General features: G+C 44.6%; 1 protein-coding gene across 1 annotated transcript in view; it reads right to left on the minus strand.

Annotated features, from left to right (window-relative positions):
* Positions 1–17,025, minus strand: part of Pfdn6 (prefoldin 6) — a 92,242-nt gene that overhangs the window by 19,131 nt on the left and 56,086 nt on the right. Inside the window, exon 3 of the mRNA XM_068389911.1 lies at positions 14,232–14,356. Within this exon, the coding sequence (XP_068246012.1) occupies positions 14,232–14,356 (125 nt within the window). The remainder of the gene's footprint in view (positions 1–14,231; positions 14,357–17,025) is intronic.

Here is a 17,025-nt window from a genome sequence, read left to right on the forward strand (position 1 = left end):
CAAAAGTCTGATATAATAAGAAACTGCATTCTTCGACATAGGTAAAGAAGGTTTCTTAATGGCGCACCATAAAGCTTCTGACTGGCCACGTAATGGTTTAGTACGTTTCAAATAGTACTTAAGAGCTCTTACAGGGCATAGTACTCTTTCTTGTTCATTTCCAACCAAATTAGAAAGGCTTGGAATCTCGAACGATTTGGGCCAAGGACGAGAAGGAAGTTCGTTTTTGGCTAAAAAACCAAGCTGTAAGGAACATGTAGCCGTTTCAGATGTAAATCCAATGTTCTTGCTGAAGGCGTGTATCTCACTGACTCTTTTAGCTGTTGCTAAGCAGACGAGGAAAAGAGTCTTCAAAGTGAGATCTTTAAAAGAGGCTGATTGAAGTGGTTCGAACCTTGCTGACATAAGGAACCTTAGTACCACGTCTAAGTTCCAACCTGGTGTGGCCAACCGACGCTCCTTCGAGGTCTCAAAAGACTTAAGGAGGTCCTGTAGATCTTTGTTGTTGGAAAGATCTAAGCCTCTGTGACGGAAGACTGTTGCCAACATGCTTCTGTAACCTTTGATCGTGGGAGCTGAAAGGAATCTTTCCTTCCTTAGGTATAAAAGGAAGTCAGCTATCTGAGTTACAGAGGTACTGGTTGAGGATACTGATTTTGACTTGCACCAGCTTCGGAAGACTTCCCACTTCGACTGGTAGACTTTGAGAGTGGATGTCCTCCTTGCTCTAGCAATCGCTCTGGCTGCCTCCTTCGAAAAGCCTCTAGCTCTCGAGAGTCTTTCGATAGTCTGAAGGCAGTCAGACGAAGAGCGTGGAGGCTTGGGTGTACCTTCTTTACATGCGGCTGACGCAGAAGGTCCACTCTTAGAGGAAGTGTTCTGGGAACGTCTACTAGCCATTGCAGTACCTCGGTGAACCATTCTCTCACGGGCCAGAGGGGAGCAACCAACGTCAACCTTGTCCCTTCGTGAGAGGCGAACTTCTGCAGTACTCTGTTGACAATCTTGAACGGGGGGAACGCATAAAGGTCTAGATGGGACCAATCCAGAAGAAAGGCATCTATGTGAACTGCTGCTGGGTCCGGAATCGGTGAGCAATAAATTGGGAGCCTCTTGGTCATTGAGGTTGCGAACAGATCTATGGTAGGCTGACCCCATAAGGCCCATAGTCTGTTGCAAACATTCTTGTGAAGGGTCCACTCTGTTGGGATGATTTGACCCTTCCGGCTGAGGCGGTCTGCCATGACATTCATGTCGCCTTGAATGAACCTCGTTACTAGGGATATGTTTCGATCTCTTGACCAGGTGAGGAGGTCCCTTGCGATCTCGTACAACGTCATCGAATGAGTCCCTCCTTGCTTGGAGATATACGCCAAGGCTGTGGTGTTGTCGGAGTTCACCTCCACCACCTTGCCTAGAAGGAGGGACTTGAAGCTTCTCAAGGCCAGATGAACTGCCAGTAGCTCCTTGCAGTTGATGTGCAGCGTTCTTTGATCTGCATTCCACGTGCCCGAGCATTCCCGACCGTCCAATGTCGCACCCCAGCCCGTGTCCGATGCGTCCGAGAAGAGAAGGAGGTCGGGGGTCTGAACAGCCAGTGGCAGACCCTCCTTGAGGAGAATGTTGTTCTTCCACCAAGTCAGTGAAGACTTCATCTTCTCGGAAATAGGAACCGAGACCGCTTCTAGCGTCTTGTCCTTTCTCCAGTGAGCAGCTAGGTGAAACTGAAGGGGTCGGAGGTGGAGTCTCCCTAACGCGATGAACTGGTCCAGTGATGAAAGCGTCCCTATCAGACTCATCCACTGTCTGACTGAACATCGGTCCTTCTTCAGCATGGACTGGATGAATTCTTGGGCTTGACTGATTCTGGGGGCCGACGGAAAAGCCCGAAAAGCTTGACTCTGAATCTCCATTCCTAGGTATACTATAGTTTGGGATGGGACGAGTTGGGACTTTTCCAAATTGACCAGGAGACCCAATTCCTTGGTCAGATCTAGAGTCCACTGTAGATTCTCCAGACAGCGACGACTTGACGAAGCTCTTAAAAGCCAGTCGTCCAAATAGAGGGAGGCTCTGATGTTTGCTAAATGCAGGAATTTGGCAATATTCCTCATCAGTTTGGTAAAAACTAGAGGTGCCGTGCTTAGGCCAAAGCACAGGGCTTGGAACTGGTATACAACCTTCCCGAAAACGAACCTTAGAAAAGGTTGGGAATCTGGGTGGTTGGGGACGTGAAAGTAAGCGTCCTTTAGGTCTAACGAGACCATCCAGTCTTCCTTCCTGACCGATGCTAGAACCGACTTTGTCATCTCCATGGTGAACGTCTGCTTTGTGACAAAGACATTCAGAGCACTGACATCTAGCACCGGTCTCCACCCTCCTGTCTTCTTCGGCACTAAGAAGAGGCGATTGTAGAAGCCCGGGGATTGATGGTCCCGGACTATGACTACCGCTCCCTTTTGTAGTAAGAGAGACACCTCTTGCTGTAAAGCTTGTCTCTTGTCCTCCTCTCTGTACCTGGGAGAGAGGTCGATGGGAGTTGTTGCTAGAGGGGGGTTGCGCAAGAATGGAATCCTGTACCCCTCCCTGAGTAACTTCACAGACTGTGCGTCTGCACCCCTGTTCTCCCAGGCCTGCCAGTAGTTCTTGAGCCTGGCTCCCACTGCTGTCTGAAGAAGGTGGCAGTCAGACTCTGCCTCTAGAGGACTTGGAACCCTTCTTCTTGCTCCCACGTTGACTTCCGGCACGAGCACCTCCTCTGCTGGAGGCTCTGCCACGAAAGGGCGGAATGAACCTTGACGCTGGAGTGTCCATCCTGGGTCTAGGCACGGAGGGCAAAGGGGTGGCTTTGCGTGCGGATGACGCCACCAGGTCATGAGTGTCTTTCTGGATCAAGGAGGTGGCAATCTCCTTGATCAACTCTTCAGGGAAGAGACACTTCGAGAGGGGAGCAAACATAAGCTCCGACTTTTGACATGGGGTGACTCCAGCTGACAAGAAGGAGCAAAGGTGATCCCGCTTCTTGAGGACCCCGGACACGAAAGAAGCCGCAAGCTCACTAGAACCATCCCGAATGGCTTTGTCCATGCAGGACATAATGAGCATGGAAGTTTCCTTATCCGAAGGGGAGGTCTTCCTGCTCAACGCTCCCAAACACCAGTCCAAGAAGTTAAAGACTTCGAATGCACGGAAAACTCCCTTCATAAGATGGTCCATATCCGAAGGAGTCCAGCAAATCTTGGAGCGTCTCATTGCCAGCCTGCGGGGAGAGTCTACCAGACTTGAGAAGTCGCCCTGGGCAGAGGCAGGAACTCCCAAGCCGAGAACTTCTCCCGTGGCATACCATACGCTAGATCTGGAAGCAAGCTTGGCCGGGGGAAACATGAAGGATGTCTTCCCAAGTTGCTTTTTGGACTGCAACCACTCTCCCAGTACCCTTAAAGCTCTCTTGGACGAGCGAGCGAGTACGAGCTTCGTAAAGGCAGGTGCTGCTGACTGCATGCCTAAAGCGAACTCAGAGGGAGGTGAGCGTGGTGCTGCAGACACAAACTGATCCGGATATAAATCCTTGAACAGCGCAAGCACTTTCCTAAAGTCTAAGGAGGGAGGCGTGGTCTTGGGTTCGTCGATGTCCGAGTGTTGGTCGTCAAGATGTGCAGCTTCGTCATCATCAGAGATTCCACCGTCTGAATGTTGAGGAGGAAGAGGCAACGGAGTATGTAAAAGCTGGACGGCTGAGTCCGGCAGCACGGGTGCATGCGTGGCTGCACTGGACCCAACGTCATGCCACTGTTGGTCAGTCTGAGAACTGGCAACAACCATAGCTGAGTGGGTGCGCAAAGCGTCTACTCCCGACTGTGGAAGGATAGCGGAGACCACCGTGGGTTGCGGAGGCTGACGCACCGCGTCAAAACACGGCAGCTTAACTCCACCCTCCTGTTGTTGTGGTAGCTCACGAACGGCAACGGAGGGTTCCGTGCATCTGTGAACGTCAGCATGCGTCTGGCAGGGTCGACTGCGCATGGGTGGAGGAGCTCTCACAGCTGGAGTGTGGGAGCAGGCAGCCTCAGCGTCTGCTGGGCGCACAACCGTGGTAGGTTGTAGGCTAACGGGTGCAGCGTCAACCTTCTCCGCACGAAACTCCCTAACTGAGTCTGCATAGACTGCAGCAAAGACCACTTAGGGTCTACAAAAGCGGGTGCGGCAACAGACGGAGTTACTGTCTGTTGTGACTTAGGGTCTACAACAGCGGGTGCGGCAACAGACGGAGTTACTGCCTGTTGCGGTACCACTTTGCCTCTCTTAGGAGGTGTGCAGTCGTCGGAGGACTGCAGCGAGTCCGAACTGACCCAGTGGCTACACCTGGGCCGTTGGACTTGCTCGGATGGGACCTTACGTTTAAGAGGCCATGAGACCTTGGTCCATCGTTTCTGTCGAGAAACCTCTTCCGCAGACGAGGAATGAACGGGCTTACTCGTCTTCTTGTGGGTGGGACGATCTAGGAAAGATACGTCCGAAACCACGGAGGGAACGTCTGTCCGCTGATTAAAGCCTGTCGAACCCTTTGGTCGTACGACATTGCTTCTCCCCTGGGCTTGGGAGCTTGCAAGAGGTCCCGGACTGGAAGGACGACAGGCACGAACAGACTCACCCTCATGCGTAACACTGACACTTTTCACTGCACTGACACTCACTTCACTTCCCACTGCACTAATACCTTTCAACTCCCTGACGTCAGCCATGAGTTGATTGCGGTCATTCGCCAATGACTCGACTCTCTCACCTAGAGCCTGGATGGCACGCATCATATCTGCCATTGAAGGTTGATGAGAGCTAGCAGGGGGGTCGGGTGCAACCACTACAGGGGAAGGAATAGGTTGTGGGGCATGGGGAGAGGAAAAATCAATTGAGCGAGACGAACTCCTCCTGATCCTATCCTTCTCTAGCCTACGTGCATATTTAAGGAATTCTTGAAAATCGAATTCCGAAAGCCCAACGCATTCCTCACATCGATCTTCCAATTGACAGGCTTTACCCCTACAATTGGAACAAATGGCGTGCGGATCGATAGAGGCCTTCGGAAGACGCCTTGAACAGTCCCTAGCGCTACACTTCCTGTACTTGGGGACTTGAGAAGGGTCAGACATCTTGAATTAGTCAAAGGGGGGAATTCAAAATCTATCCAAGTCGTCAACAAATAATCCAAAATCCAATAAAAGAATGCAAGGAAGTATTGAAGATAACTTCTGCACAGCGATAGCTAATAACCAGAAATGAATACTTCACCAAATAACGTGAAAATCAATCCAGAAAACAAGAGCGTATTAAGTAGGTCTTGCCGGTGGCACGACAGAGAGAAAATTGATTCTGTGTTGACATCGAGTACTTGAGTACCTGCTCGACAGATGGCGCTGTTGATGTACACCCCCACCTGTATAGCGATCGCTGGCGTATTCCGTCCGTAGGTTTTTCTGTCGGGCAGCAGAGCTGACAGCTATATGATCACCGGGTAAGTTTAATATTGAAAAAACCACTTGTAAAAAGTGAATATCAAAGGTAAGGGATATAAGCATGAGTGTTGTAACTCGAAGGGTATTAGTTTGTTGAGTGTGGTTGGAAAAATGTACGGTAGAGAGTTAATTATTAGGATTAAGGTAAAAGAAAGCAATCTTAGAAGTGCAGAGTGATTTTAGAAGAAGTAGGGAATGTATGAATCAGCTATTTATAGTTAGGCAGATATGCGAGAAATATTTAGCTAAAGGTAAGGAGGTATGAGCTGCATATAGGGTTCCAGAGAAAGCTTAAGATAGAGTTGATAGGGAAGTGATGTGGAATGTGCTGGGTTGCCAGTTTTCAAGATTAGAATTCCGAGACACTTGAAATTTATAACAACATATACAGCTGAGCAATGTACTGTATTATAGAACATAAGAGATAATTATCACATACGTGAAAAAAAATAAAGATAGAATTTTAATGGGGTATAATGAAAACAAAAGGAAAATAAGGAAAATCCAAATTCAATGCAAACAATAAAGAAATAAAAATAAATTGAAAAATTCATAATGAATTCAAATGATAAAGATAGTAACTAACTTTTTTTTATTTGGAGAACATGAGAAGAAATATTAAGAAATTTCCAAAAACTCAAATCATTACTCTTTAATTATATTTCTCCGATGATTATTCTTTTTCTTAATAGATCCATATTTTCTAGCACCTGCCTATAAAATTCTTTACTCTGAAAACTAGGGCTCCATGTGCAGTTGTGAGATAGCTTCTACAGAAATCATATCAAACTTTTTATGCTCATCACTCCACTGGATATTCATGAGTGAGAATACATGCTCAACACTAGCATTAGCAGATGGAATGCTAAATAAGTCATCATCAACATCTCCTCCAACACATATTGACCCAGAAGGCCTCGGTTAGATTTCACCAGTCGTCTCTATCTTGAGATTTTAACTCAATACTTCTCCATTCATCATCTCTTACTTCACGCTTCATACTCCTCAGCTATGTAGGCCTGGTTCTTCCAACTCTCCTAGTGCCTTGTGGAGCCCAGCTGAACGTTTCATGAACTAATCTCTCTTGTGGAGTGCGAAGAGCATGACCAAACCATCTCTACCTGCCCCTCATTATGATCTTATCCACATATGGTACTTAAATAATCTCTTATAAATTCATTTCTAATCCTGTCCTGCCATTTAACTCCCAATATCCTTCTGGGGGCTTTGTTCTCAATTCTACTAAATTTATTGGAGATTGTTTCATTGTCATAGCATCACTCATGTCCATAGAGTACCACCGATCTCACTAGATTGATAGATAGTCTGATTTTTATATGTTATTTCAGACAATTTGATTTCAAAATTTTACTTAACTTAGCCATTGTCTGATTTGTTTTTTTCAATCTTTCACTGAACTTTAATTCTAAAGATCCTGTACTGGAGATCATAGTTCCTAAATACTTAATGATTCTACCTCATTAATCCTTTCTCCTTCTAATGATATTTCATCGTCCATTGCATACTCTGTTCTCATCATCTCTGTCTTTCTGCTATTTATCTTCAGCCCAACCTTGTGTGATATTTCATGCATTCTGGTAGACAAGCTTTGCAAATCATGTGGTGTTCTGCTAACAAGGACAGCATCATCAGAATACTCTAGGTCTTCTAAATTCCCATCACCAATACAGTCCAATCCTTCTCCACCATCTCTGACTGTTCTATGCATTACAAAATCCACGAGGATAAACAACATAGGTAATGTGGAGGATTAATTTTATTTTTATTTATTTTTTTGTTTGCCAAATCAAGAGTGAGAGTGAGAGAGAGAGAGAGAGAGAGAGAGAGAGAGAGAGAGAGAGAGAGAGAGAGAGAGAGAGAGAGAGAGAGAGAGAGAGAGAGAGAGAGAGTGTGTGAGTGTATTTATTTAAGTTTTGTCAGAGAGAGAGTGTTTACAGTATTGGCTTTAGTTTTGTCACACAGAGAGAGAGAGAGAGAGAGAGAGAGAGAGAGAGAGAGAGAGAGAGAGAGAGAGAGAGAGAGAGAGAGAGAGAGAGTGTTGTTTTAGTATTGTTAAATCGAGACATTTTATTTGCTTTAGCTTTGTCATTGATGAGAGAGAGAGAGAGAGAGAGAGAGAGAGAGAGAGAGAGAGAGAGAGAGAGAGAGAGAGAGAGAGAGAGAGAGAGAGAGTGTGTGTTTATTTACTTAAGTTTTGTCAAACCGCAAGAGAGAGAAAGTGTTTATTTGCTTAGTTTTGTGAGAGAGAGAGAGAGAGAGAGAGAAAGAAAGAAAGTGTTTATTTGCTTTAGTTTTGTCAGAGAGAGAGAGAGAGAGAGAGAGAGAGAGAGAGAGAGAGAGAGAGAGAGAGAATTTCATGTGCTTTAGTTTCGTTAGATCGCGCGTGCGCGAGAGAATGTGTGTGTATGTGCGTTTGTGTGTGCGTGTTTTGTGTGTCCGGGGTGCGCGCTGAAGAAAAAGGGTAATTAGCGAATGATTGTTTGAAGTTGGAAAGATTGTTGGTATATTTGAGGTTGTTTGTTTACATTTTTTTTAGCTAGGATAGGGTGGTGATGAATGTCTTGGGCGAAAGCATTAGATCTTGGACGATAGAAGGAGTCGGTTCTGCATTTTTTTTGTTCTTCGGAAGCCGGCTGTTTAGTGTTTTTATGTTCTGAGCCGTAGTTCCTCCTTTAGGCTCCTTTAGACTCCTTGGAGGTTTAGTTTGGCCTGGAAGGTGGTGTTTGCCAGCCGTGTGCTTTGTATGAATAGCTTGATGATGACGACCTGGACCGTACAATGAACATAGTTAGACTGCGGATATTTATATAAATAGAGAATTTGAGCGTTGACGAACCGGCTGGAAATAGATTTATTCCTTATGATGATGATGATGATGACATAATGATGATGAACACCGATAATGTGAATGGACAGTCGAATTGACTAGTTATTGTTTGCCTGGAAGTTGTGGCAATTGGCTACAAGGATTGTTGCCAGTGTGTGGAGTCTGTGGACTACGGTTACCACACAACATAAATATTTAATATTTTGGCGTTCTCGCTTATGTTGGTGTTAGATGTGATTTATTTCTGGGTTGTGGTATACGATTGGGTTTAATATTAAGTTATTTATTTTAGTGTGTGGGTAAGTGTATTTCGGTACTGTGTGCGGGTAAGTGTTTTTCGGTACTGTGTGTGGGTAAGTGTTTTCGGTACTGTATGTGGACTGACGGTGTTGGGTTTATGTAAAGGATACTATTTTTTTTCGATTATTGGTGAGTTTTGTGTACCCTCACACACAGCTATAATATATAAATATAAAAGTGCTATTTCTGTTTGTTTTTGTGTTAAGTTTGTTTAATAATGTGTGATTTTTGTTTTTCTTTGTTGCAGTAAATATAGTTTTAAGGTTATGTTTTGTTTGTTTTTTCCCTTCGAGCAACAGTCCAGTTTGAAGTAGAGTCAGGGGAAAGTTTGTATTGTGGGATATTGAGAAAGTAAGAGTGATTAAGGGTGTGGGGGGTTGTTTTTGTTGACATCCCGCCACAGTGACAACACATTCCCTTGGAGTACTCCGCTATTCACTGGAAAATCATTTGATAAGACTCCATTAACATTAACTTTGCACTTGCTACGCTCGTGAACGGACTTAATCAAATTTATATGTTTAAGAGGAATTCTATACTAATGCAGGACTCTCCACAAAATTGAAAATTGGCCGGTGCACACTATCAAAGGCTTTTTCATAGACCACAAATGCTATCAAGAAAGATTTCTATATTCTACACGTTGTTGTACAACGTCTCAAAACGAAAATTTTGTCAGTGCAACTTCTACCTTTTCTAAATCCTGCTTGTTCATCTGCCAGCTTTTCATCAATCTTTCTCTCCAGTCTCTTTAGAATAAGCATAATTTACTATATATTTTCATAACTGTTGTAATTATTATGCATCTGTAATTATTGCAATCAGTCAGGTCTCTTTTTTTTTTTTTTTTTTTTTTTCACCAACACTCCTAACTCACATTCATCAGACTTTGCCTCTTCATGCCACATTCTACTAACTAACCTTGTAAGAATTCTGGAGTCACTTTATTTTCAGCCAGTATCATCTCGACGGTTATTCCATCATATTCCATGATAGCTTTGACTTAGAACACACTGGGCACATCAAGGTCAATGGAATCTCTCTCCATATTCCTGAAGGTCATGCCTTGCAGGAAGTGGGCGATTAGTCATTTGATGCTTCCACAAGCCCGCTGACAAGGCTAGTATCACATTAGTTTTCATAAAGGCTATGGGCGTACTCATGCCTCTAACGTTATGACTTCTAGGTCTCCTCTATAAGGAGAAGCATCAGGATTCAATGCTCGATCCATAACCTTGCTAATTCAAGCCGAATACTTGTCCTTGGTGATCCCTCTCTTGACCTTCCCCGGGCTGACTAAGAGTGCTGACACTTGGGTCAAGCTTTCATTGTTCTATCCCGTGGACGGGAAAAGGAGACCCTCATCTACTACCGTTGTTGGTGATTCTTTCTGCAAGCAAGAAGATTGCTGAACAGAAGCTGAACGAAGGACTTTCCCTTGGAATGGGAGTGGACGAATCCAACTTCCGCTGGAGGAATCCCCTGAAGGAGTGAAAACTTCGACTGGAGGAATCCCCTGAAAGGGAGACCAAACAGGGGAAGGAAGTCTTTCCCATGGACGGGAAAAAGTGACCAACATCTGCTGCCACTATGGGCTATTCTCCCAGAAAGTAAGAAAATTGCTGACAACTGGCTGGTGGAGAAACCTTCCCTCGGAAGGAAAAGTTCCAACACTTGGAGGCGAACTTTCTGGCCGCACTCTCTGTTTCCCCATCCATGAGCTCTAGCTCAAGTTGAGGGTAGACATCGAGTGTTGCCTGAGAAACGTAACCCACGAAGGGTTTACCCCTTGCCCATTAGGAAGGCTGCATCTGAAAGGAATATCAAATCTGGGAAAGGGAACGAGAAGGTCAAATCCTCGACTGAGATTCTCAGTTGTCAACCATCTTTTCAGGTCCATCTCCTGACCAGGTTCCATAGAGACCAGAGAAAAGGGAGATCCCTTGTGCTGAACCACTTGAGATCTGGCTGCCCCTGAAGAGGCTAGATTCGAAGGAGTTGGATGCGAGCTTGATGAACCAGAGGGAAACGGTGACCCATGAGACATAACCACTGCTGGCTGAAAGTGCTTCTCAAAGAAGGAAGAGACTACTGTACCGCCACCCTCCACCTGGGACCCCGTTATTCTGCGGAAACTTCTGCAGGCCGATGACGATGAACATGTCTAAGGATATCCGTCTCAAATAAGGAAGCCAGGACATTTCTAGAGATTTACTTCAATCCTGATATCGTGGTAAACTCGAAGAGTTATCTCAGTGGTGATGAAGGTAAGCCAAGTCTGTTAGGATCAGCCAGTCATCCTGAATTCTTTCGAGAACAAAGCCGATACTGTAGGGCCAAGTTGGTACTAAGTAAAAACTCTCGTGAAAACCTGAGGTACTGTCAAAACCGAAGCAACGCACCTTGACATGGAATACCTGTATAAATGTAGATCCTTCCTCGATGTTGGATGATCATGAAAGTAGGAGTACAAGTCCTATTGGTCAAACGTGCACAGAAAGTCCTGTGGACTAGCTGCTTGTTTCACAGTAGGCCTTCTCCTTGCAGGACAGAGTTTGATGAACTAACTTATTCCTAGACGAGAGGAAGAACTAACTGTAGAAGCTCAGAGATACCTAGATGAAAATCGTCGTTCTGCCCAAAAAGATGTAACGCTTGGGTCAGGGCATCCGACTGGATGTTAGGATTGCGAAGGTTAAAGAGAGAACCGCCCTCACACCTCAGCTGCTGGGCTGCAGATTCTGTCTTTGTCAAAAAGAGAGGAGTACTCTGAGCTCGTAGGAGGGAATTACCCACTACAGGGAAAACCTCCCTTGAGCATGAGAAAAGGAATTATCTCTAGAAAAGAACATCGGCCGATGGGCGAACTCAGGCTGCGAAAGAGCATCATTGGCCAAGGTTTGACGAACAAGACCGAGTTCAAGTTAAGGGTTGGTCATATATGCCTCTCTGGGGGATGATCCCACAGATGAAAAGCTAAAGATGCTTGTACAAAGATTCTAGGGAGCATAGACTGACAGAGACAGAGAGCAAGAAGAGATGCTAACAGCCTCTGGTGTTCTTAGGAGGTCACATATCCAAGGGCTGACCAGACCCCACGTTGCATGACTTCACTGGTCGGAAAAATCCTTGCAACCAAGCTGCTATAGCCATGGCAATAGCCAGCGCTTAATTCAATCTATTAGAATCGAGGGAATGAAAAAGGGAAGAACCCCACAGGGTTATATCTCCCCAAGCAGGTATGAAGGGCCGAGGAGCAAATCCAAAGAAACGGCCCAAAAACTGTGACAGAAATTTGACAAGTTCTAAAACTTGTGAAGAGAAGCAAATACTGTAACCCCAAGGGACTATTTTCACAAAATTCGTTCCAACTCACTGGAGAAAGACGGCAGAGGCGAGTGGTCAGAAGACTTCTGCTGCAGCAACCGCTGTGAAGAACTATGTTCTACCTGCCAGGAGGCAGTGAATGGATGCAAGCGCATACGCACCTAACGCAGGTCTTATCAATGAAGACGCCAGCTTGTAAAGTAACCATACACCATAAAGTGACGTAAGGAAAGAGGTAGCGAACAGAGGCAGCGACTTCACCCTGAGGCACATGGCATGAAAGCCATTCAGTAGTAGAAAAGAAGAACTAGAAGTGGTCATGGACCGAAGAAAAAATTTCATGAGGGATGAACGTTCGTGTCAATTGTATACACAGGCACATCAAAGCTCGGAGAAGTTTATATCATCGGGATCCGAAAACGCTGCTTGCGTGAAACAAAAAGTTCCAAGGTATGAGTGTGGTACTAAGCACAATAGTTAACATTTGTGCTTTAACCCACCTGTTGTTGGAGAGTGCTGGGTTAGGTTCCAAGAAGGGAATGTGCTAAACTCCTTCAATTGCATGTGGGAAGCACTACCAAAGTAGCACAACTCGAAGAGACAGGGAAGACGATCTTTGTCGTCTCAATGAGGATACTCTCTGATGACCAGAGACGCAGAAGAATCTTGCTGGGAAGAGCAGTATCCCTATTTGGAGTAAGGGTCTCAGCTTGAGCAGATCGTCACGGAGAGCAACTTTACCACGGAAGGAAAAGTAGCTAGAGGAAAATGTCAGGTGCAAGAAGCAGTTGCTGGTACTACAGCAACATAGAAGAGAGTTGACTAGTGACTATCACGAGCTGGTGAACAACAAACAAAAGCAGCCGAGACAATCACCAGATGGTGAGCAAGAGCTGGAGAGAGAATCACAAGCTAGCGAACAGCCAGCTGAGGAATGGCGAGTGACAATCGAGAGCTGGCGAATGGCGAGCTGAAGAGTAACAGTCCCGAGCTGGCGAACAGCGAACTGGCAAGTAATGATCTCAAGCTGGCGAACAGCAAGCTGGAGAGTGACAATCACGACCTGGTGCTCACAAGCTGACGAATGAAAAGCTGTAGGTCAGTCTTTGGAGGGTGCTGGGTTAGGTTCCAAGAAGGGAATATGTGCTACACTCCTTCAATTGCATGTGGGGAGCACTACCGAAGTAGTGCAACTGGTGGAAGAGACCAGGGGAAGACAATCTTTGTCGTCTCCATGAGGATACTCTCATATGACCAGAGAAGCAGGAGAATCTCGCTGTATGGGAATCAAAGGGCCACCACTAATACTCAACCAATCATCAGAGGAGACCAATCGGACAGTCAGTGATGGGAAGGATCGGGCAGTTAGAGCAACAAGAACATTCTGGCAGAATCAGAGCAACAGGAACACTCGGGCAGAGTCAGAGTGACAGGAACAATTGGATCAAATTGGATCAGATTCAATGACAGGAACGAGACGAGGATGAACTTGAAGAGAAACAATACCTCTTTCCTTTCTGCCACTTACTGTATCACTGTCCCAGTGAGGAAGGCCACACCCTACACTCATTACAAGGAGGCGCTTGTGAACAGGTGTGACCCACTGCACACAGGACAAAGGCTGTGAGGATCTGTCTCCATGGATGACAAAAAAGGTACCGCAACAATGCTGCCCTTCTATGCCAGGACGAAACTGCAAGGTAGATCCTCACGTACAAGCACTTTGAAAGAGAAAAGTTAAGTCTTTACAAGTTTTAAGCTGGTTTGAATTTATTCGGAAGGAGTAAATATGTTTACAGGAGAAAACGACAGCATGTCTGTTCTCTACCGAGACAAAATGAAAAGTGACGCAATATTACCGGTGCAGGTGTGAGCAGGGTGGCCAGTCAACACCTCACTAACACTTAAAGCTAGCTTCACCTGTCGCCAAAAAATATCTCCACTGTAAAGAGTGAAATGGTTGTTATATCGTTCCAGAACAAACATCAGTGAAATGAAAGATATGAAAAACCAATTCTACTGCACAATTAATGTTGTACTACTTTATACTGAAGATGGGTGGTAAATTTTGAGGTCTTATATCATAGGAGTATATTTTAACCCCTTGGAAAACAAGATCGTAACATTATTTGCTTTGTACCGACTTTAGGTTTCTAGTTAGGCTATAACATAGTTCATAGTTCATATGAATGGTATTTACCATGCTGTAGCATTAAAATTTTAGTATTGAAAAAATTGAAACTTACATTTCTTGTTGAATATAATCGATCCTCTTGCCCACATTCTGCCGAGCTTCTTCCAAGTCTTGCTTGATAAGTGCAGGTCCAATAAGCTTATATACAACAGCATTTTCCTCTAAAAGATCCAATTCCTGTAACAAATAAAAAAAAATAGTCAAGTTATATAACCTGCCCAGATACATTAATGACGTTAAACGTGGGCTGACATGCCTAAAATAACTCTGAAAAAATAAACTATATTCAAAATTCACATGGAACATTAGATTATTAGACACTCGGATGCCTTTTCGATTGTTGATACAATTAATTACACCAGCTGTTACAGGCCGCAACCACACTCACGAGATTTGGCAAAAGCTGCTCCGCCATTGTATAACATCGCGGAGAGACAAGTAGACTCTACCACCCGTTTTTTTTTTACAATTGGCTAATGACATGAAAATGGATTCAGACAGCAAACATAAGAGATTCCAGTAATTTCTCCATAGATTTGGATGATGTAAATGAAGAAGATATAGCAGATAAAGAAGGTCAGTCAAAAGCAATTCTGGAACCATATTGGTTTGAGCCACATGAAGAAATTAGCCAGGAAAATAGCAGCGAAGTTGAAATTTGTCCATTAAGAAATAGGAGATGGAAAAACAAAAATATTTCTTCATAAAATAAAAATTAATGTCAGATTTGAGGGGACATCATACATATACCAAGGCACTTCCCCCAATTTTGGGGGGTTGCCAACATCAAACAAATGAAACAAAAAAAGGGACCTCTCCTCTCTACGTTCCTCCCAGCCTGACAAGGGACTCAACCGAGTTCAGCTGGTACTGATAAGGTGCTACAGCCTACCCTCCCCCTTATCCACCACAGATGAAGCTTCATAACGCTGAATCCCCTACTGCTGCTACCTCCGCGGTCATCTAAGGCACCGGAGGAAGCAATAAAGCCTACCGGAACTGCGTAACAATCGCTCGCCATTCATTCCTACTTCTAGCACATTCTCTTGCCTCTCTCACATCTATCCTCCTATCACCCAGAGCTTTCTTCACTCCATCCATCCACCCAAACCTTGGCCTTCCTCTTGTACTTCTCCCATCAACTCTTGCATTCACCACCTTCTTTAGCAGACAGCCATCTTCCATTCTCTCAACATGGCCAAACCACCTCAACACATTCATATCCACTCTAGCTGCTAACTCATTTCTTACACCTGTTCTCACCCTCACCACTTCGTTCCTAACCCTATCTACTCGAGATACACCAGCCATACTCCTTAGACACTTCATCTCAAACAAATTCAATTTCTATCTCTCCATCACTTTCATTCCCAACAACTCCGATCCATACATCACAGTTGGTACAATCACTTTCTCATATAGAACTCTCTTTACATTCATGCGCAACCCTCTATTTTTTACTACTCCCCTAATTGCCCCCAACACTTTGCATCCTTCATTCACTCTCTGATGTACATCTGCTTCCACTCCACCATTTGCTGCAACAACATACCCCAAGTACTTAAACTGATCCACCTCCTCAAGTAACTCTCCATTCAACATGACATTCAACCTTGCACCACCTTCCCTTCTCGTACATCTCATAACCTTACTCTTACCCACAATAACTCTCAACTTCCTTCTCTCAAATTTCCTTCCAAATTCTGTCACTAATCGGCCAAGCTTCTCTTCCGCGTCTGCAACCAGTACAGTATCATCTGCAAACAAAAACAGATTTACCTCCCTTTCATGGTCATTCTTGTCTACCAGTTTCAATCCTTATCCAAGTACTCGAGCATTCACCTCTCTCACCACTCCATCAACATACAAGTTAAACAACCACGGCGACATCACACATCCCTGTCTCAGCCCCACTCTCAACGGAAACCAATCGCTCACTTCATTTCCTATTCTAACACGTGCTTTTTTACCTTTGTAGAAACTTTTCACTACTTGCAACAACCTTCCACTAACTCCATATAACCTCATCACATTCCACATTGCTCCCCTATCAACTCTATCATACGCTTTCTCCAGATCCATAAATGCAACACCTCCTTACCTTTTGCTAAATATTTCTCATATCTGCCCAACTGTAAAATTCTGATTCATACAACCCCTACCTCTTCTAAAACCACCCTGTACTTCTAAGATTGCATTCTCTGTTTTATCCTTAATCCTATTAATCAGTACTCTACCATAAACTTTTCCAACTACACTCAACAAACTAATACCCCTTGAATTACAACACTCATGCACATATCCCTTACCCTTATATAGTGGTACAATACATGCACACACTCAATCTACTGATACCATTGACAACACAAAACACATATCAAACAATCTCACCAACCATTCAAGTACAGTCACACCCCCTTCCTTCAACATCTCAGCTCTCACACCATCCATACCAGATGCTTTTCCTACTCTCGTTTCATCTAGTGCTCTCCTCACTTCCTCTCTTGTAATCTCTCTCACATTCTCATCTCCCATCACTGGCACCTCAATACCTGCAACAGCAATTATATCGGCCTCCCTATTATCTTCAACATTCAGTAAACTTTCAAAATATTTCGCCCACTTTTTCCTTGCCTCCTCTCCTTTTAACAACCTTCCATTTCCATCTTTCACTGTATCTCCAATTCTTGAGCCAGCCTTCCCTCTTCACTTCTTTCCAAAACTTCTTCTTATTCTCTTCATATGAATGACCCAATCCCTGACCCCACCTCAGGTCAGCTGCCCTCTTTGCCTCATTTACCTTGCGCTTTACTTCCACATTTTTCTCTCTATATTTTTCATACTTC

This window comes from Palaemon carinicauda, chromosome 16 (assembly GCF_036898095.1).
Source record: "Palaemon carinicauda isolate YSFRI2023 chromosome 16, ASM3689809v2, whole genome shotgun sequence".
NCBI lineage: Eukaryota > Metazoa > Arthropoda > Malacostraca > Decapoda > Palaemonidae > Palaemon > Palaemon carinicauda.